Below are 21,512 nucleotides of genomic sequence, written 5' to 3'. Positions count from 1 at the left end.
TCCCCAATCGGGGGTGCGCCACCACTTTACGTGGGCGGGCCAAGCGTGACGTCCGCCAGGAAGCTATGTGCTCCTTTTGCGGGCGGGGGGGGAATCCCTCAGTCGAGAATGCACTCTATCGCGCATGCGCGTGAAAGAATGCACTCATCTCCCTGAGGCTAAGTGCTGCCTCAGGGAGATCTGTGCCAAATTTAAAAATGGTCAAAAAGCAGAAACAAAATTTCCCTGCAATGTCCCCTCCTGTGAAACTGTCACATGAATTAGGACATGTCCATCACTCGCCGACCTAAGATTCTGGCCTATAATTCGGGACAAAGTCAATAGTCATTTAGACAAATTCAGGATAATTAAGGTAAGCCAGCATGGATTCATTAAGGGAAAATTATGTTTAACTAATTTGCTGGAGTTTTTTGAGGAAATAACAGAGAAGGTTGATAAGGGAAGCGCTGTTGATGTGGTGTATATGGATTTTCAAAAAGCATTTGATACAGTGCCACACAACAGACTTGTGAGCAAAGATCTAGCTCTTGGAATAAAAAGGAAAGTGGGCACTTGGATGAGAAATTGGCTGAGTGACAGGAAACACAGAATAGTGTTAAATAGTTGCATTTCAGATTGGAGGAAGGTTTGTAGTGGTGTTCCCTAGGGGTCAGTGTTGGGACCCTTGCTCTTCCTGATATATATTGATGACCCAGACTTTGGTGTTCAGGGCATGATCTCAAAATTTGCAGATGACACAAAGATTGGAAATGTTGTCAACTGTGATGGGGATAGTCTTAAACTCCAAAAGGACACAGACATGTTGGTGGATTGGGCAGACAAGTGGCAGATGAAGTTCAGTCTAGAGAAGTGTGAAGTGATTCATTTTGGCAGAAAGAATATGAAGAGACAGTATAAAATAAAGGGAGAAACTCTAAAGGAGCTGCAGGAACAGAGGGACCTCGATGTATGTATAGAGTTCCAGGATTTTGTATATGAAGATGGCAGAGCATGTTGAGAGAGCAGTTAATAAAGCATATAGTATCTTCGGCTTTATTAATGAGGCATTTTGGTACAAGAGTAAGGAGGTCATGTTGAACTTGTGTAAGACACTAGTTAAGCCTCACATGGAGTACTGCGTCCAGGTCTGGGCACCATGCTTGAGGAAGGGTGTGAAGGCATTGGAGAGAGTACAAAGGAGATTCACAAGAATGATTCCAGGGATAAAGAACTGTAGCTATGAGGATAGATTGGAGAGGTTGGGACCGTTTTCCTTGGCGAATAAAAGGCTGAAAGGAGACATGATAAACGTATTCAAGATCCTGAGGGGTATGGACAGGGTAAATAGTGAGAAACCATTCTCACTCAAGAGATCATCAAGAACTAGAGGATACAGATTCAAAATAATTGGCAAAAGGAGTAAAAGTGATGTGAGGAAATTTTTTTTCACCCAAAGGCTGGTTGGGGTCTGGAACAACCTTCCTGAGAGGGTGGTGGGGGCAGGTTTGATTGAGGTATTCAAAAGGGAATTGGATTGCTATCTGAAAAGAAAGAATGTGCAAGGTTACAGGGATTAGGCAGGCGAGTGGAACTAGGTAGAATGTTCTTTCAGAGAACCAGTGCAGGCTCGATGGGCCAAATGGCCTCCTCCTGACTGTAAAGGTTCTGTGATATAGCTGGTCCAGTCCAGTTTCTGGTTAATGAGTAAACCCGGGATGTTGATAGTGGGGGATTCAGCAATGGTTATGCCATTGAATGTCATAGGGAGATGGTTACATTCTCTCCTGTTGTCTAATAAACCTCACCATTTGTGTCTAAAAAACGTTTATTAATCACACCTTCAACAAATCATCACTGTTCACTTTCACACAGACAAAAACCTGCACTCATGCCCCTAAAGCATTATTTGAAATAATAACTAAAGAATAAATAAAATGAACATTGACTGGAAACAACTATCACCCACCGTTGTCTTTCAAAAGCTATCCTGTCAAATAATAAAAATATCCTTTACTTCATAATCATGTCAATGAGTGCTTTCTCACACAAATAGTATATCCTTATCAAAAACATACACAATCAATTTGTAACTAAATCTAGGAAAACATAAAGTTGGCAGCAAGTCACAAAGTTGTAATTCAGTGCAAGTTCATTAATTGCATTGTAAACCATAAAGGCAAAGCCCAAGAACTTTGTGAATTTCACTAGACTCCTGAGATTGAGTTCTAATTAAACTCAGTACTAACTGTTTATTACACTGCACCCTAAATAGTTCAGATTTTAACCTTTCTTACAGTTATGCAGTGGGCATGTCGAGCGCAATAACAGTTAGGGTAATGAGTATGAGTGAGTAACAGGGGCACCAGAAAGTACATGACATCATGTGAGGGTACAAGAGTATTCTAAGTCTTCATTGGCAGTGAATTACTAAAGAAACTGTGCTGTAGATATTCTGGAATTAGACTTAGGCATGATAATGAACAAGTAACATTTCACCATTTGACCTTTAAGGGTAAATGGATGAGGAATCTGTTACTATGCTAAATATTTCCTGCTTATCCTACAAAACTTCAGCAAATATCAAAAGTGTTTCAAAAATTCAATGTACATAAAATGTAACCTCAAAGTGTTCCCAGATAGTTGCTGAAAATGAATTACATTATAATTCACCCAAAAATACATTCAATTTTCGAAGTAAAGATGGATGATAGATGATTTACAGTTGAAAAGTATTTATTGCCAGATAATGAATATATTTTTTCTTTAAAACTATATGGACTTAAAAAGCTAAGAATAAGCTGCTGAAGGGTTGGAAAATTTACAGCTTAAGTGCTAAATTCCGGTGGTTTCTTGTTGATGCAGATCATCTAACAGCTCCAAATCCATTCAGCATGAAGCATACGCTCAGTCCCTGAGGACTGCAACAGAACAAGCAGCATTCTGTGTTCAGTAACAGCGTCTCGCCAGCAGGACGCCCTCATTTTTGATCCAGCACCAGTTCTGCAAAAGATTTTTGCCAGCCAGGTGACACTGAAGGAACTTTCACATTTCAACCCGGAATTTCCATCATTCCGTTAAATTTCAAGTTGATTATAAACTGCACCCCGCCCCCCCCGGGAAAAGTAATCAGCAGCACAGTGCTTCTTAGTTCAAATACAATATGCATTCATGAATTGACAAAGCAGGAGAACAATGCACCTTAGATGGTGAACTGCAGACATTTATTCAGGCATAACAATGTATTAAATCAGACGCCTACAAAAAGGCAGAAAATGCTGGAAAAACTCAGCAGGTCTATCAGCGTCTCTGGAGCGAAAACGCTGTCTCTCCACATATGCTGTTAGGCCTGCTAAGTTTTTCCAGCATTTTCTGTTCTTGTTTCAGATTTCCAGCATCCGCAGTATTTTGCTTTTAGCCTTCAAAAAGGCAATGGTTAAAAGCACTGATTACATACCATGTTCTCCAGATACGCCCGTATTCTTTGTAATTGATGCTAAAGACTTAATTTTCTTACCACTGCATCTATCATTTCCCCTGTTAGTGAATGCTATCCAATTCTACCTGCGTCTGCATCACATGGTATTTTAGGACATGTGCCAAATCTGACGCATGAGCCCAAGCTGAGTTCTTGAATTGGATTCAGGAACTTGAGCCCTGATTCAGAAGTGCTTGTTCCTTGAATGAGATAGCTGTAGGTGTGTGGGCAATGGGTCTGTATTACATAATTTCATCCCAATTACAGGCAGAAAAGGTAGATGTCCTTTGTTACAATTCCTGATCGTGGAGGAGGTACACAGATTTATGATGGGTAATTGTCTGTCTACTCCCTGGGTCACTTGTCCTCAGTTGTGCCATAGAGGAGGAGGAGGCACATGCCATCAATTTTGGATGGATCCAAGTATTATTTAAGTGTTTTAAAGCTAGGAACAGTGGATATCGAAAGAGATTTATGGATGTACACAAGTCACTAAAATGTAATATACAGGTGCAAAAAAAAATCAAAATGACTAATGGAATGTTAGCCTTTATAACTAGAGGGCCCAAATGTAAAGGGGAGGAAGTTTTGATACATTTATGCAAATCCCTAGTATGACCTCACATCTGGATCACTGCGTACAGTTGTGGACATCACATCTCAGAAAGGACATAATAGCCTTGGAAGGAGTGCAGCACTAATTCACTAGAACGTTATGACATAGACAAGAGTATAAAAAATATGGAGCCAAGGCAGGTGGATGGAACTAAGACACAGTTCAACCATGATTTTGTAAAATGACAGAAAAGGCTCAAGCAGCTGAAGCATTTGCTCCTGTTCTTGTTTTTTCTACAGAAAAGTTTCTCTTAGAATAATTGATAGTAATTCATTTTAGGTGCATAGCTGTGGAACATATATATCTACCTGATTCTTAGTGAGATGGAAGCAGAAGAAACCCGGGTTGTTGGCTATTACCCAAGTATGGCAATGATTCCACTGACATCAAAGAGTTGCATTGACATAAAAAGGGGCAATCAAGGTCATGTTCATTTAAATAGGGAGAGATTTTACAGGAACATGGTAAAGAAGATAAAAATTCGTACAATTTGTGCTCCAAAATTGAAGACTCAGACAGACAAAGAAATGTTGCTCGTTGATTGATTTTTGTAGACCCTAAACATCCATGGGTTTTCCAGGAGAATGCTCACAAGTTTGGTCAAGAGCCTGACACGTCAGCCGCAGTCTTCACTCCCATGGGGTATATTTGGGGCAAAATTTCTGCCTTTGGCAGTTTCCCTTATGTATTAGTTCTGTGGCAGTAACACATTACATTTGCAAACTTGGGCCTGGATTTTACTTTGGCAGGTGCACGCGATTGGTGGGCCCGGGAGTGGTTGGGAAACAAGCCTCCGAACGTGAAATGTGTGCTGAAAGGAGGACGGGCGATGACGTTTCCGCGGGCGTGGGTGAGCGCTGTGAGGCAGCTGCCTGAAGTCAGACAGCTGCCTTAGGGAGCTGCAGACCTGAAGAAACTAAAATAAAGGTTTAAAAATCTGCAAAAAAATGTCCATGCATCACAAGCAATCACCTGAAAATATGGCTGATAAAAATGCTGTCCAAAGATATTTATTTTAATTTTATTTCATAACGGAAATTTCATCCTGCCCTTGGAGAGGTTTGATGAAAAATGCAAAGGCCAGCTGGCTGGTTAGACCCATCCGCCAACCATAAGGTTGGACGTGCCACGAAAAATCAGAGGCAATTGCGCAATTAATGGACTTAATTGCCTTCTTAATTTGCACGCGCAAAAGTCGGAAGCATGCCCGCCAAGCGAAATGTCGCGCAAGTGCACGATGGCGTGGAGATGCTCGCCCGACATGTTCTTGCGCAATTTTCTGCCCAATCGGGTCAGGCGCGTGCCCACCCACAGGACGTAAAATTCCGCCCTTGGAATCCAGACCATTGGATATTCCAACTCAACGTTTAGCTAGTTGATGCCTCACATTTGGACAACCTTTCTGTTTTCATATCCCCTTTAGTGCCTTCCTACAACAAGCTGGCTATCACCTTAAAAGTGTTGCGGCAGCAGAAGCAGTAATATTGACATAGGAATGAAAGCGTGGCTCCAGAAGATGGTAATAAATACAACGTACAGTCTTATAGCATATTCAGGAGGGACGGAATGAACAGGAAAGGAGTTTTGATGTAGCTCTACATGTCACAGATGCCCGAGAGATAAAGAAGCTAGTCAGATGGTGGAATGCAACATAATGAACTGCTCAGATTGGGTAACTTTACCATGGAAGTGGAAAAACTAATGCTAGCAATATGCCAGATCAGGTGGGAAAATAAATGCCAGGGTTGGGGTAAATCACATGTCAAATTAGCCAATCAGAGCTAAGAAATTTAGGTGGATCAGAATAAGTGTGGCGATAATTATAATACAGTTGATTATACTTAAGAGTGGCTGACAAAAATGACTGAAAAACTTGACAGAACTGTTACATATACAGGAAGTACAGCAAGAGCAAGACTGTTAGGGTGTTACAGATATGGAAATGGATTTTGCCCCAAACAGGCCAGGTAAAAGAGGGAAAATCGGGAAATTGGGACAGAGGCCTATCACCACCTCCTGCCCTGACCCTGATATTCCTGCCCACACCTCTACCAGAGGGGACACCACCTGCCTCTTCCCTGCTCACCACATGTAAGTTGTCGAAGGGAGACAATGGCCGAAATTTTCCAACCCCATTAGCAGCAAGCATTATGGTGGGCTGGGAGGGACTACATGGCAAGAAGGCCAAAAATCGGTTTTACACCGTCTTGAAACCAGTTTGCGATCGTCCGCTCCACCTGTCAATGGTGGGCCATGTCTCCTGCCGCTGCACATCGGGAACGTCACTTTAATATACTTACATCTCATTATAAGCCCTGCTTGCTGGGATCATCCTTCCATCAAATTTACCGCACATGTCAGCATGACTTCAGAACGGTGTGCTTCACGACTACCTTTAAAAGGCATGCACCTGGCAACCTGAAATTCGGGAGAAACTCAGAGGCGAGTGCACACAACCTTGTGCAGTGCTCTCGAGCATCACCTGTAGGGCATCAAGGAAGAGGCGCCGCGCATTCGTGGGGCTGGGTGGGGGGCAAGGCAGTGCAGACTAAAGGAAAGACTCCTACATCCTTAGTAAGTCTCAGATCCCTGACATCTTCCAGGGTTGGCTCCTTGGGAACAAGGGCTACCCACAGAGGACGTGGTTGATGCTGCCCATGCAGCGGCCTCAGACTGCAGCAGAGCGATGGTATAATGAGGCTCATGCCACAACTCGGACTTTTGTGAAGCAAACAGTAGGCATCATGAAAATGCGGTTCCGGTGCCTCGACAGGTCCAGGGGACACTGCAATACAATCCCCAGAGGGTGTCACGCATCATTGTCACTTGGTGCGCGCTCCACAACCTAGCACTACCACGGGGGGGACCTGGCCGAGGAGCAAATGGAGGAGCTGCACATATCCTTCGATGAGGAGGATATCGAAGGGGAAGGCAATGATGAGGTCCTCGAAGGTGAGGATGTCGATGATGAGGCCATCACATTGGCCAGACAAGGCAAGCATGCTCAGGAGGCTCTAACAGCTGCAAGATTCATGGATGATGAGATGCAGTGAGGACAGTCCTGACATCCTCATATTGCATCTCTGAACGTTTGACTCCTGTGTGGCTGATGGCAGCGCACATACCCTCAGTGCTCAGGCTCATGTCATGGAGATGCAGTGGAGGCCCTAATAGTCACTAGATACCAGGAGGATGATGATGACATGCAGTGAGGACACTCCATAGATCTCCACGCAGCCTCTGTGAATGTCTGACTCCTGTCTGGCTGAGGGCAGCTTGCCTGCACTCTGTGATCAGGGTCATATCAGAGAGACGCAGCCGTGAAACTTTAAATGCGCCCGAGCCTTTGTCCGCCTTCAGCATCTAACCCCTTCAGGAGCACAGTGTCACCGGTCACAGATGCTGAAGAGATGGGGGCCAGCCCCACCTCAAGTGTGCTGGGACCACACAGAGAGAATGACGGAACTCTGTGACGCCTGCCCACAACATTCTGGCAGCAATGACAAGCACCATCGAGGTGGAGGCATCACTAATGTGTCCAGTGAGTGTGAAACCGGACCATCACTTTGGTCTGAAGGTTACACACTGCACAGGGAAGAGGCCCTGGACTTAGACACCTGCCTTTATCTTGTGCAGGAACCAAGGTTTCACATCTGAGTGACACAAACACTGCTCATCATAACAAGGAGCCACAGACAGGGAGTTTACTTGGGACTTTACTTACAATAGTGAACATTAAGTACAAGTGATTAACACATATGCCCAGGCTGTGTCAGCTGTGGCTCAGTTCATAGCACCCTCGCCTTTGAATCAGAGGGTTGTGGGTTCATGTCCCACTCACGGAAACCAAGAACTGTGAATGTACTCGAAAGAGTTACATGCGATCTGTTGATAACTCGAAAGAGTTACATCTTCTTAAGAGGTGTCAGCCGTGGCTCAGTTCATAGCACCCTCGCCTTTGAATCAGAGGGTTGTGGGTTCATGTCCCACTCCCGGAAACCAAGAACTGTGAATGTACTTGAAAGAGTTACATGCGATCTGTTGATAACTCGAAAGAGTTACATCTTCTTAAGAGGTGTCAGCTGTGGCTCAGTTCATAGCACCCTCGCCTTTGAATCAGAAGGTTGTGGGTTCATGTCCCACTCCCGGAAACCAAGAACTGTGAATGTACTCGAAAGAGTTACAATCTGTGACTGTTGATAACTCAAAAGAGTTACATCTTCTTAAGAGGTGTCAGCTGTGGCTCAGTTCATAGCACCCTCGCCTTTGAATCAGAGGGTTGTGGGTTCATGTCCCACTCCTGGAAACCAAGAACTGTGATTGTACTCGAAAGAGTTACATCTTCTTAAGAGGTGTCAGCTTTGGCTCAGTTCATAGCACCCTCGCCTTTGAATCAGAAGGTTGTGGGTTCATGTCCCACTCCCGGAAACCAAGAACTGTGAATGTGCTCGAAAGAGTTACAATCTGTGACTGTTGATAACTCGAAAGAGTTACATCTTCTTAACTTTCCTAACCCTGCTGTTACGTCTTGGTGCTCCCCAGACATCCACAGTGGAGGTGGAGGCAGCCTCCTGACTACTATACCCTGTCTGTGATGACCTTGGCGGGCGTCCTCTGGAGGGCTGAGACCTGGACAGCCGCAGCCTGTTTTCAGGGTCCTGCTGTGTGGCAGTGACACCCTCCTCGGTCTGTGGAGATGGAGCTGCTGGGGTCACAGGAAGAGGGGATTCAGATGGGCTGGAGTCACCTGGGTGGATGGCTCCGGAATATGCACCTGCTGATCCTCCTCTCTATGGGTGCCCGAGGGCCCCTGGCCGACTCCGTGAGGAGAAGGGGAAGCTGGAGTGAGATTGAGTTGCCCAGCACCCCTCTCGTGTTGACAATGTTGGAAGCTAATTATGGTGACAGCTGTGGACTTCAGCCCATGCAGCAGTGCAGGACCAATGTCCTGGACCAAGGTCTCCAAGGTAGCTGTCATCCTGCCAGTGTTGACCTTGGTGTGTTGGCATGCCATTGCTATAACCTCAGTCTGAAGGTGGACAGACTCCTCCATTGTGCCTTGCAATCTGGGGAGTGCCGCGGGCATCCCTTCCTGATGTTCCCGAGCTTCCCTGTGCAGCTTCAGCAACTGTGACATGACAGAGTCCAGAGGCTCGTCATCTGACTTGGACTCAGCAACATTCTGGCCTCCAGCAGTCCTCCAAGTGCCGAACACCTGTAAAGTCCCTGCCTCCACCTACTGTGGATCGAACCGTGCAACGTGCTCACCAGGTTGTGACCCCGAGTCTACTCAAGAACGAGGTCCAAGTGAGCTGTGTGTCTCTGCACTGATGGAGGGTGGGGTGAGCGCTGTGGAGTCTTTAATGGATCTTTAATTAGGGTGTCATCAGATTCCTCTTCTGAGGTGTCTTTGGCGCTTGAGTCAAGGATCTGGGTTGTGGACCCCCTCGGCTGTTTCACAGATGTGCCTGCGAAAGCAATGAGAGATAATTAGTGCATGGCAGGGGACTGCGGAATAGGGGAGCTCACTCATAGCATGGTTGTCTGATGGATGTTGCACTGCTGGATCCTCACTTGGTTGAGGATCGCTGACCTCACAGTCAGCACAGGAACGGGCCAGGTTGTCACTGGCCAGCTGGATGACTCTATTCTCAAAGTCTGTGAGGACCTTGATTTCAGGCATTCCTCCATTAGTCTGCAACCTCTCCCTTTTGTTGTGTTCCAGCTTGTCCTGCATGAAGACAGATGGAGAGAGTGTAAGCAGGGTGCCTGCCAGGCCAGGTGAGAACAATGGCATTTGTGGGTGGTGAGTGGTGCCGTGGATGGGATGAGGACATGAACCGCAGGACAGATGAAGGTGTGTGAGAGAGAGTGAATGGTGATATCCCTTGAACAAGCAGTGAGTGAGGGCCCTGTGGATGTGTGATGGGTTTGTGAGTGTGTGAGTTGAGAGTGATGAGAAGAGTGACTTACCTTGGCAGAATGGAGGAGATCATTCATCCTCTTTTGGCACTGGGTGGCTGTCCTCTTTTGCAGGGCGCTGGCACTGACCACCACTGCCACCGCCTCCCATGCTGGATTGGTGACCTTGCTTGCTGGTCTTCGCCCAGAGCAGGGTAGAGGACTTAACGATGGGCTTCCACTGTGTCCAGTAGGCACCCAAGGGAGGCATCGCTAAATCTGGGGGCAGCATGTTTCCTCCCTTTGGCTGCCATGACTTTGCAGCAGCTTCCGATGCCTTAGAGAGTGCCAGCTCTGTGCGGCCTATAAATATAGCACCCAGATTACTGAAGGGCTGAGGTGACAGCGGGGCGGACAAATCAGAGGCTGCCCCACCCACAATCTAGCGTGTTTCCCAGGAATGCATTATTAATAAGGCGGACGCACTGGGAATGGGACTATATGGCGTGATGACCTACTATTGCAGCCGGTGGGTAAAATGTCCTCCTAATTCCTAGAAAATTGTTATTTCCCTGTCTTCAACTCATACCACAACCATACCTAGGGGCTGTTAGGGTGACAGGGTAGGGGCTGTCAGGACGGAGGTGGTGGCAGTTATTCCTGAGGCAGCAGACTAAGTTTCTCTCGTGTCTCTTTTAGGGGAAGCAAACCAAGGCATAAAAAACTGCCTCGATCAGAGGGGCTCTTGTTGCCCCTTGAACTTGATGTACCTCTTCAGGTGCTACGGCAGCAGTCTCCCTGTAGCACTGCCAGAATTTTCATTGAGGAAGTGATGGGCTCCTGCTGCTAACAGGTATGCTGCTAGGAGACTGCTTTGCATATTCACTGATCTTCAACTTGGAAAACCAGGTGGGGTCATGGCCGGGTCAGACTAGTAGGTGAAAGTCCGACTCTGACCATCTTACAATGGGGAGAGGAGAATTCAGGCTAAATTCTTTATAAAATAAGCATCATATAATTGCAAACTTGTGTCAACAACATTCCCTTATCCTACCGTAGAAATACATAATACAGGTTTTCCAGTTGCATTCCTTGCTTTGATTGGCCCTATGTACACAAGACTACAAAGCGTTTCATCTGTTACAGATTAGTTTGTCTTTCATTAACAACTAATTCTTCAAATTGCAGTTAAATTCATCATCAGGTTAACAGAATCTGTTGACAATTTCTGTAAATATACCAAATAAACTATTGGTTCACAAGCTGTGCTCACATAATGCAAATAAACAATTCAACTGCTCCATGGTCAAGCTCTGTTTGTGGCAAATATTCTGTGACTTAATCATGTACACACCAGATGTCAGGAAATTGCAGGATTAGTTAATAATCTGAGATATTACTTTTTCCTGCATGTGGACCAGACTCAAACATACTTGCATTACCGACCCTGTAAATTAAGGACATCTCCTCAGGGCTGGAGAGAAACTCGGGGTGGGAGGGGAGGGACCCAGTTGTCGTCATCCACATTGGTACCAACAATGTTGATAGGACTAGAAAGGAGGTTCTGCTGAAAGAATTTGAACAGTTAGGAGCTAAATTAAAAAGCAGAACCTCCAAGGTAATAATCTCGGGATTACTACCTGACCCACCGGCAAACTGGTAAATAAAGTCAAGGAGTTAAATGCTTGGCTCAAAGTTTGGTGTGGGAGGAATGGGTTTCAGTTCATGGGGCACTGGCACCAGTACTGGCATAGAAGGGAGCTGGTCCAGAGGGACGGGCTTCACTTGAACCATGATGGAACCAGTGTCCTGGTGAATTGAATAACAGGACTGTAGAGAGGGCTTTAAACTAAATAGAGGGAGGGAGGGTTCTGGAGAGGGGATACGTAGGCTTACAAAGTAAAAGGATATGGCAGCATTGCAGGGCAGCCATTTAGGTTATGAAACCCAAAGAGTGACAGGAAGGGACAGGGTGTATAAACATTAAAAAAACAGCAGCAAATAGGGTCAAAGGGGGAAAAATGGTAAAAAGGCTAAATTAATGGCTGTTTACTTAAATGCATGCAGTATTCGGAACAAAATAAATGAATTAAGGCACAAATAGAGGTTTATGGGTATGATCTTATAGCCATTACGGAGACATGGTTACAAGGAGACCAAAGCTGGGAACGAAATATTCAGAGGTATGTGACTTTTTGAAAGGGCAAGCAGGAAGGAAAGGGTGGTGGGGTAGCTTTGCTAGTACAAGATGGAATAAGTATGATAGCAAGAAATGATCTTGGATTGGAAGATGTGGAATCCAAGGAGGTAAGTAACAACAAGGGGAAGAAGACACTGGTGGGAGTTGCCTATAGACCCCCCTAACAGTAGCTATACTGTAGAACAGAGAATAAATCAGGAGATAATGAGGGCATGTAAAAAACGCAGTATATTAATCATGGGTGACTTTAATCTTCATGTAGATTGGGAAAATCAAATTGGCAGAGGTAGACATGAGCAAGAATTCACAAAATGTATTTGGGACAGTTTCCTAGAACGATATGTTGTGGATCCAAACAGGGATCAGGCTATTTTGGATCTGGCAATGGCAGGATTAATAAGTGATCTCAGAGTGAATGATCCCCTAGGAAACAGTGACCATAAAATGGTGGAATTGAGCATTCAGTTTGAGAGTGAGGAACTTGGGTCAGAAACAACTGTGTTAACCCTTAAATAAGGGTAATTACAAAGGAATGAGGGCAAAGTTGGCTGGAGTGGACTAGGAATGGAGTTTAGCAGAAAAGATGGTTGATTAACAATGGCAGGTGTTTAATAAAATAGTTCTTGACTCACAACAAAGATATATCCCAGTGAGGAAGAAGGGTTGTAGCAAGGGGATAAACCAACCATGGTTAACCAAGGAAGCTAAGGATAGTATCAAATTGAAAGAAAAAACATACAATGTGGCAAATGTTAGTTGTAAACCAGAGGATTGGGAAAGTTTTAAAAACCAACAGAAGATTACCAAAAAATAAGAGTGAGAAAATAAACTTTGAGGGTAAACTAGCAAGTAATATAAAAATGGACAGTAAGAGCTTCTTTAAATATAGAAGAGAGAGGCCAAAGTCAATTTAGGCCCCTTAGGGGCTGAGGCTAGGGAAATAATAACGGGGAACCAGGAAATGGCAGAGGAGTAGAATAAATACTTTGCATCAGTCTTCACTAGTAGAAGATAGTAGTAGCATACCAAAAATACTAAATAATCAAGGAGCAAAAGTGGGGGAGGAAATAAATGCAATAATATTATTAGAGAAAAAGTACTAGGGAAACTAATGGGGCTAAAGGCCAAAAGTCTTCTGGGCCTAATGGGTTACATCTTAGGATATTAAAGGAAATAGCTGCAGAGATAGTGGATACACTGGTAGTTATCCTCCAAAAATCCTTAGATCCTGGAAAAGTCCCAGAGGATTGGAAAACTGCCAATGTAACACCATTATTCAAAAAGGAAGGGAGACAATAACAGGTAACTATGGGCCATTTAGCTTAACATCTGTTAAGCTGGGAAAATGTTTTACAAAAGATGTAATAGCCGGGTGTTTAGAAATGCATAATATAATCGAGCAGAGTCAGCATAGCTTCATGAAGGGGAAATCATGCCTGAAAAATTTATTAGAATTCTTTGAGTAGGTAACAAGCAGGATAGATAAAGGGGAGCCAGTAGGTGTAATGTATTTGGATTTCCAAAAGACATTTGATAAGGTACCGCACATAAGGCTACTTAATAAGATAAGAGCCCATGGTGTTGGGGGTAGTATATTAGCATGGATAGAGGATTGGCTAAATAATAAAAGACATTGAGTTGAGATAAGGGCAGCATTTTTAGGATGGCAACCTGTAACTAGTGGTGTGCCACAGGGATCAGTGCTGGGGCCAGAATTATTAACAACATATATTAATGACTTGGATGAGGAAAATGAATGTACTATCGCCAAGTTTGTGGATGACACTAAAATAAGTGGGAAGGCAAGTGGTAAGGATGTCACAAGAAGTCTACAAAGGGATATAGACAGGTTAAGTGAGTGGGCAAAGACTTGGCAGATGGAATATAATGTGGGAAAATGTGAGGTTATGCACTTTGTCAGGAAGAATAGAGGAACTGAATATTACTTAAATGGAGAAAGACTGAAGAAATCTGCAGCACAGAGGGATTTGGGGGTCCTCATGCATGAATCACAAAAAGCGAACATACAAGTTCAGCAGGTAATAGGAAAGGCAAATGGAATGTTGGCCTTTATGTCAAAGGGAATGGAGAATAAAAATAGGGAAGTCTTGTTAAAGCTATGCAAGGCACTAGTTAGACCACACCTAGAATACTGTGAACAGTTTTGGTCCCCTTATCTAAGGAAAGATATACTAGCATTGGAGGCAGTCCAAAGAAGGTTCACTGGCTAGAATTTTACCTTTGGTGTGCGGGCTCGAGCCCGACACACTCGAACGTAATATGACGCGCAATGACGTCGGGCGTGTGTCCCAACGTCATCACACATTCACGCGATATTTCGTTCGGCAGGCGCACGCTGATAATTGAAAGGCCTATTAAGGCCATTAATGAGCTAATTAACTTCAAATTTACGCTGCCCGTCCAACCTAATGGTTGGCGGGCAGGCAAAACAGCCAAGCGACCTTTACATTTTTTAGGAAACCTGATCCACGAGCGGGATGAAGTTTCCTAAAGCTAATACAAATTAAATAAAAACTTTCTTTTGACATTAAAAACATGTCCCGTCTCATGTGACACATTCACATGAGGGGACATGTTTCATTAAATTTTTATTGCCTTCATTAATTTTTTTAAAAAATGCTTCAATCTCCCTGAGGTAGCTCCGTGCCTCGGGAAGATTGAAGCGCTCTTTCGCGCACGAGGCCCAGCTCTCCATCCTCCCCCCCCCATCCGCACAGGTAGCGCTCAGTGCTGCTGCTCGTAATCCACGCAAGGTGGGTCTTAATTGGCCGGCTTCCTAACCGCTCCCGCTGAGCCCACCCGACGAGGGAAAAATTCTGGCCACTAGGTTGATCCCGTGTATGGAGGGACTTTTTTTATGAGGAGAGGTTGAGTAGGTTGGGCCTGTACTCATTGGAGTTTAGAAGAATGAGCGGCGACCTTATTGAAACATGTAAGATTCTCAGGGGGCTTGGCAGGGTAGATGCTGAGAGGTGGTTTCCCCTTGTGGGGAGTCTAGGACCAGAGGGCATAATCTCAGAGTAAGGGGTCGCCCATTTAATACACCAATGAAGAGGAATTGCTTTTCTCAGAGGGTTGTTAATCTGTAGAATTCTTTACCACAGAGGGCTGTAGAGACTGGGTCATTAAGTATATTTAAGGCTGAGATAGACAGATTTTTAATCAGTAAGGGGATCAAGGGTTATGAGGAAAAGGCAGGAAAGTGGAGTTGAGGATTATCAGATCAGCCGTGACCTCATTGAATGGTGGAGCAGAATTGATGGGCCGAATGGCCTACTTCTGCTCCTACTTCTTGTGGACTTATGGTCTTACATAGTCAACCAACACAGTGTTCCGGTTGGTGCAGCAGTGTCAGTATTTGTTGCCGTCAACACAAGTGGGGTCTGACTTAAGACACAGCTATATAGAATGGCTCCTCACCAGGCACAGAATCACTGCAATTGTTATTTTATAAACTGCTACATTTAAGAAGACAGCTTTCTGCCACGATACAGGCAGAGGGGCAAACCATATGGCCTCTCAGTACCACTAGTTTTTTTGTAATAGAGAGTGGAATACAGTAAAAACCAGGCTGCAAATTCCATAGTTGAAAGTTACTTTACACAAGGTGACTTGTGCTTGAAGACACCACTATTACATTATTTATTAAAGGTTAACTAATAGGGCTACTGCACCCATTGGCCAGAACCTTATTTGGCACAAAAGGGTCAGTAACTGACCTTGCCAAGCTTAACTTTCCATTCAATCAGAAATGGGCTCTAATTATTTAAAATGCAGCACTGCAAGTCATAAATAACTACCTTTGGTTCATACAGTAAAATCTTTTTAAACAAAATTCAGACACTATGCAAAAGCTGTGAATGCAATTATGTCAGAGCTCTGACTCCACTTAAAAAAGCAGCCAACAGCTTAATCAGTCTCAGCACCCAAGGAGAGCAGTGTTTCTCACTTTATTTGGTTGGCTTGTTTATTAAATTTATTGGAAAAGAAGTATTAATTACTTACTCGCAAAGTAAGATTCCATTTTCCAAACCCGTTCGAAAGTCTTTATCACCAAAACTTCTGCCTGTTACTTGCTGCAAACAAAAGAGGAAATGTTTAGAAGGAATGCGAATTAGAAATGAAATGTTATTGATGTTAACAAGCAAATTACAATAACGTGAAGGACCGCATACATTATCAGCCCTGGAATAGTCTGTCCATCACTCAAGACATGTAAAACAAATCCAAATGGTAACCTGTAATTAACAAGGACCTTATTTCCTAAAAAAAAGTTATGGTTTCAGTACAAAAATAGTGCAAATTACAGATGAGGTATGTCACTTCTGGAATTATAATGTTTCTTTCTTGCCAATGCAATTTTGCACTCAACACATCATTAGGAGAAACATGAGAAAGACCTTCAAATTGTCAACATACTTGTTTCTAACCAAATGTGACATTGTGTTTGATTACAGATGCGTAAGAAACACAAACTTGAAAATTTGTGAAACAAGTGAACGTAATGTGTTACCTTTACCGATTTTCATTTGAAATGTTTTATATATTTTTTTAATTCCACGTTTATCATGGCACACACAAGCCATCACTTAAAAAAAATAATTTATTAGAGAACACTAATGATGGGAAAATGAAACTTGCCATGTCATTCATCTACTGTTAGCATCAAATACTCTGAAGTCAGTTATTGTACAACTAGATGCAAAATAAAACTACCATTCCTCTGTTCTAACACCAACCTCAGAAGGCACTACCAACTTCAGCAGTGCAATAACTTTAGCCCTCCAGAATAGTCATTCTGTAACCTTCAGATCTTGACTTGCTAATTAGGATCTTGGTTGAGATTTTCCAAACTGATGCCCTTACCACTAACATATTATGGAGAATTTCATCCCATCAGCCTGAGCTGGATTTGAACCCAGATGAGAAAGGCTTGGGCTTAACCCAATGAGCTGACCAGTTCTCCCACAAACCTCACTCCTTGATCCAGATGAGAGATGGCTAACAGTGCAGAATGAGACCAGTCACCAGGGAGTACATGATTGCAACACCTGGGCTTGAATATTCGGCTCGGCGAGCGGGGGTGGGGCCCGCTCGCCAAGGCGTAAAATGGCACGCAGTGATGTTGGGCGGGCATTCCGACATCACCGCACGTCATTTAGAGTTTCAGTCAAAGGCCTATTAAGGCCATTCCAATATCAATTAAACTAATAAACTGAGCTGCCCGTCCAACCTTAAGGTTGGTGGGCAGGTGCAGAGTCCAGGCGGCCTTCCCATTTTTCATGGAACCTCATTCACGGTTTATAAATTGAATAAAATTTTTAAATAAAATTTCATTGACATGTCCCAGCTCATGTGACACTGTCACATGAGGGGACATGTCTTAAAAATTTTTCTTTTCTTTATTAAAATTTTGGGAACTTTTAAACTAATTTCCCTGAGGCAGCTCTGTACCTCAGGGAGATTTCCGCCCTCTTTCTCACACATGCGTGAAAGAGCACAGGCCCCGACTCAGGCAACCCACCCCCCCACCAAACCCACACAAGGAGCGCTCAGCGCTTCCGGGTGCACGTCACCGAGCCGAATATTCAAGCCCAGGTGTTGCAATCATGTACTCCCTGGTGACTGGTCTCATTCTGCACTGTTAGCCATCTCTCTTCTGGGCCAAGGAGTGAGGTTTGTGGGAGAACTGGTCAGCTCATTGGGTTAAGTCCAAGCCTTTCTCATCTGGGATCAAATCCAGTTCAGGCCCACCCACCTAAAATGGCAATGCAGATCTGATCCCCACCTGCCCCCGCACAACCCCACTGACGGGGGGGGAAAATTCTCCCCATGCTCTTCAATTGCTCCCCGAGTAGACCTGCCTTCACAAACCCATCATTTTACATACTGTTGACTTTGGCAGCTCAGTCTGTGAGGGAATCCTGGGGTAAATCTAACATCAAACCGTTTGCATCAGTCTAGCAGACTGCTTCAAAGGAGAAAAAGGCTTTTAAGAATAGGTTGTATAGTCCACATTAAACTACTGAAACATTCCACCAATTTAAAAATACAACAGTAAGTCACAGCTGTGTCAATGTGGACTTTATTATTGTTATTTTAAAAGGCTCCAACATTTCATTGTATAAAACTACCTCTGAATAGTTATGCAGTAGCAAAAGAAAATGCAGCAAGATTCTTATACACACAAAAAAACTGGGCCAGTATGAAAGATTAGGTTCACAGAGTTTTTAGAGGATACTGAGACTCAGAGCTGACTACTGAACATGGTTTAGAATAACTAGGTCATCGTTATTCCAACAGGTAAAAGGTGCTTTTTCATTTTTTCCAATTTCTTGTAACTCGATGTCTTTTGGTCAATTTTTATTTAAATTAAGGCTGCACTAAAAGAAACCCAATTGAACAAATAATCCTCAATCATTTGCTAAATTAATACTGATGGATTTTAGCCTCAAAAGCTTTTATCTTGTAAAATATCAGCATTGAAGAAGGAATTTTTAAAATTGACTTCAGATTAAAAGAATGATTTTGTGTTACCTTACCCGCTTAAGGAAAATGTTTATTGGAAATAATTGTTTTTTTGAACAGTGCATTTGTTTTTAGAATGGACCGTTAATTCAGCTTACAGGTGAGCAGAGTGACAGATCACACTGGTGAGCCTTCGCCATGTGCTCGCTCAGAACTGGGTCAGAATCCAGGTCTGCAGCTCGGCCGCAGAGCTACAATTCCCTCAGCTGGAGCTCAGATATAAAAATACTCCTCCACCCGACACTGAATATTAATTTTAAAAAGTATTTCAAATCTTAAAAAGATGCTACAACTAAACTTCAGAACTACTGCTTTGGCTCTAAAGTGTTTTAGCATGTACTGAAGTCATGCTATGCCAAAACATGGCAGCTCAATTCGAAAGCTCCTGAAAACAGGCGCAGCGATGACAATGCAGGATTCGCCCTCGCGTGTTGCTTCCAATGTGGACAGCATGCCAACTACTCCCTGATTATTTGCAAGATTGCTAGATGCAGCCAGTGCTAAACGTACTGTTGAGTGGCTGCATGCCCCAGCAGGGGATCCAAATTTGTATGATGCTTACACCTCTTAAAGCTAGAGTACAACTTTTAATGGGGAAGTGCATTCTGGCTGGAGCAGCTGCTGAAACTGTGGAAGGCAGTCACGGCAAGCAGAACGAATTATGGGAAGACAGCATTCTCCAATGTTGTCTGGCACTGCACTGGACGCCTTGGAGAAGGAAGTGGAAAGATATTTCTTCTATTCACAAGGGGGCAGGGGGCCCTCCAGGCAAACTGTGCAAAGGCATGAGGGCATTTAGCCATGGCGGTCAATGCCAGGAGTCCAACCCCCTGGGAGCTAGATGCAGTCCAACAAGAAGTTCAATGGCCTCTCTCAAATGGTCAGCCTCAGGTAGATCGGCTATACAGTAAAAAATATTAAAAATAGAAAAAAAAATCCCTGACATGTCCCCTCATGTGACACTGTCACATGAGTTGAGACATGTCCATAACTTTTTTAAAAACTTTAATTACATTTTTTAAAACCTACATGAAACCTCATCCCGCCGGTGGATGAGGTTTCATGCTTTTTCTGAAGCCCGCCAGGGTTCCTGGCCTGCCCACCAGCCTTAAGGTTGGACGGGCAGGTACTTTAATTGTTTCAATGATTCTGTCAATGGCCTCAATTGGCCATTGACAGGTCGGCGGGCATGCAGCTAATTTTGCTGTGTCCCCGCCTTCCTGAAAATTTAAATGGGGCACGGTGACATCGGGAGTTCCGCCCAACATCACCGCGATTCATTTTATGCGTCGGCAAGCGGGCCCCACCCCCGCTCGCCGACGGGAAAATCCTGCCCATCTTGTAGGACAGGCTGGTGAATAATTGGAGCAGTAATTCGTCAGGGTCCAGGCATGGTTGCCTGTCCTTACCCTGATGGAGGACACATTAGAGTGGCCATCACAGAAGCTGTGGCCAGTGGCGGGATTGGAACCATTGAAGATGAGGTATCCTCATACCTAATCCTCCTTCTCATGTCCCACTCCCCCTCAACCTGCAATTTTTCCTCATTTACAAGCTACAGACGGTGTAAGTATGCACCTCTTCCTTTCCACCGCTCCATTCACCACAGCCCTAGCATGTACCTTTCTCCTTTAAAATACTCAAGAACTGCAACCTGGGCCAGCATCTTCCAGTCAGCGAGTGGGGGCGGGGGCGGGGCCTGCTCGCCGATGCGGGGATACGTCGGGCGAGTATCCCGACGTCACGTCGCATCATTTAGATTTTCAGTTCGGCGGGCTACTAAGGCCATTAAAAACTAATTAACCTGATTGATGGACCTGCTCGTCCAAACATAAGGTTGGCGGGCAGGCCGGGAGCCCAGGCGGGCCTCGGAAATAGCATGAAACCTCATCCCTGGGTGGGGTGAGGTTTCATGAGGGTATTTAAATTTTTATCAAATACTTTAATAAAAGTCATGGACATGTCCCAACTCATGTGACAGTGTCATATGAGGGGATATGGCAGGGAAAGTTTTTATTACCTTTATTTCAACTTTTGAATCGGAGTCGATCTCCCTGAGGCAGCACTTTGCCCCAGGGAGATCTGTGCGCTCTTTCGTGCACATACGCGAAAGAGCACACTCCCAGCTAAGGGAATCCCCCTCCGCCCGCAAAGGGAGCCCCACCACCTGCGCCCACTCCCGCACTTCCCCCCGCAACGAGGGGAAAATGTTGCCCCTGGCCAGGCAGTGATGAAAGAGAAGGAAGTGGAAGAGTAGGAAGATGATGAAGAAGAAGAAACACCACCACTCACTCTCACACTCGCAGCCACCAGCTCAGATACTGGCACTGTGCATACTTTAGAGGATAGCATCACGGCAGGGTCTGTACATGAGACATTGGGCATGAATGGTCTGCAGCCAGGGAATGGGGCAAGGATAAAAATGATGCCAGCTTGTGGCAACCTATAGATGGGAATACACAATGAAATGCTTGATGTATTGGTAGGCCTGTCGGAAATCCTGTAGTCAATGTCAAGAGGCATGGATGAGTCCGGCACCAATTTGGCACTGAGCTTTGTGCAGAGCTTAGAGTCCATCCTTTATAGCATGGAAGTGGTGGACAACTCCATTAGAACACTAATGGACCCAGCCACAGTGCAGCATCTGATGGTCATGTCTCAGTTTCCATTGCAGCACAAGTAGAAGCCACCCAAAGTTTGGGTGCGGCAGTGGAAACTCAGACATATGTAATGCAAGGTCAGCTCATTGCCGTGCTAACTCATACTGCTCTCATGCAAACTCAACTTGTTGC

At 44.5% G+C, this 21,512-nt stretch overlaps 1 protein-coding gene across 15 annotated transcripts in view; it reads right to left on the bottom strand.

Annotated features, from left to right (window-relative positions):
• LOC144683641 (LIM and calponin homology domains-containing protein 1-like) overlaps nt 1–21,512 on the bottom strand; it is a 485,528-nt gene that overhangs the window by 283,478 nt on the left and 180,538 nt on the right. For all 15 annotated transcript variants that reach the window (XM_078546886.1, XM_078546926.1, XM_078546934.1 and 12 more), the window contains exon 2: nt 16,198–16,268. In XM_078546886.1, coding sequence (XP_078403012.1) covers nt 16,198–16,268 — 71 coding nt within the window. The remainder of the gene's footprint in view (nt 1–16,197; nt 16,269–21,512) is intronic.

The sequence above is a fragment of the Cetorhinus maximus genome, chromosome 1, assembly GCF_964194155.1.
Source record: "Cetorhinus maximus chromosome 1, sCetMax3.hap1.1, whole genome shotgun sequence".
Classification (NCBI taxonomy): domain Eukaryota; kingdom Metazoa; phylum Chordata; class Chondrichthyes; order Lamniformes; family Cetorhinidae; genus Cetorhinus; species Cetorhinus maximus.
The sequence above is the reverse complement of the archived record's forward strand: the minus strand, read 5'-3'. Positions and strand labels throughout refer to the sequence as shown.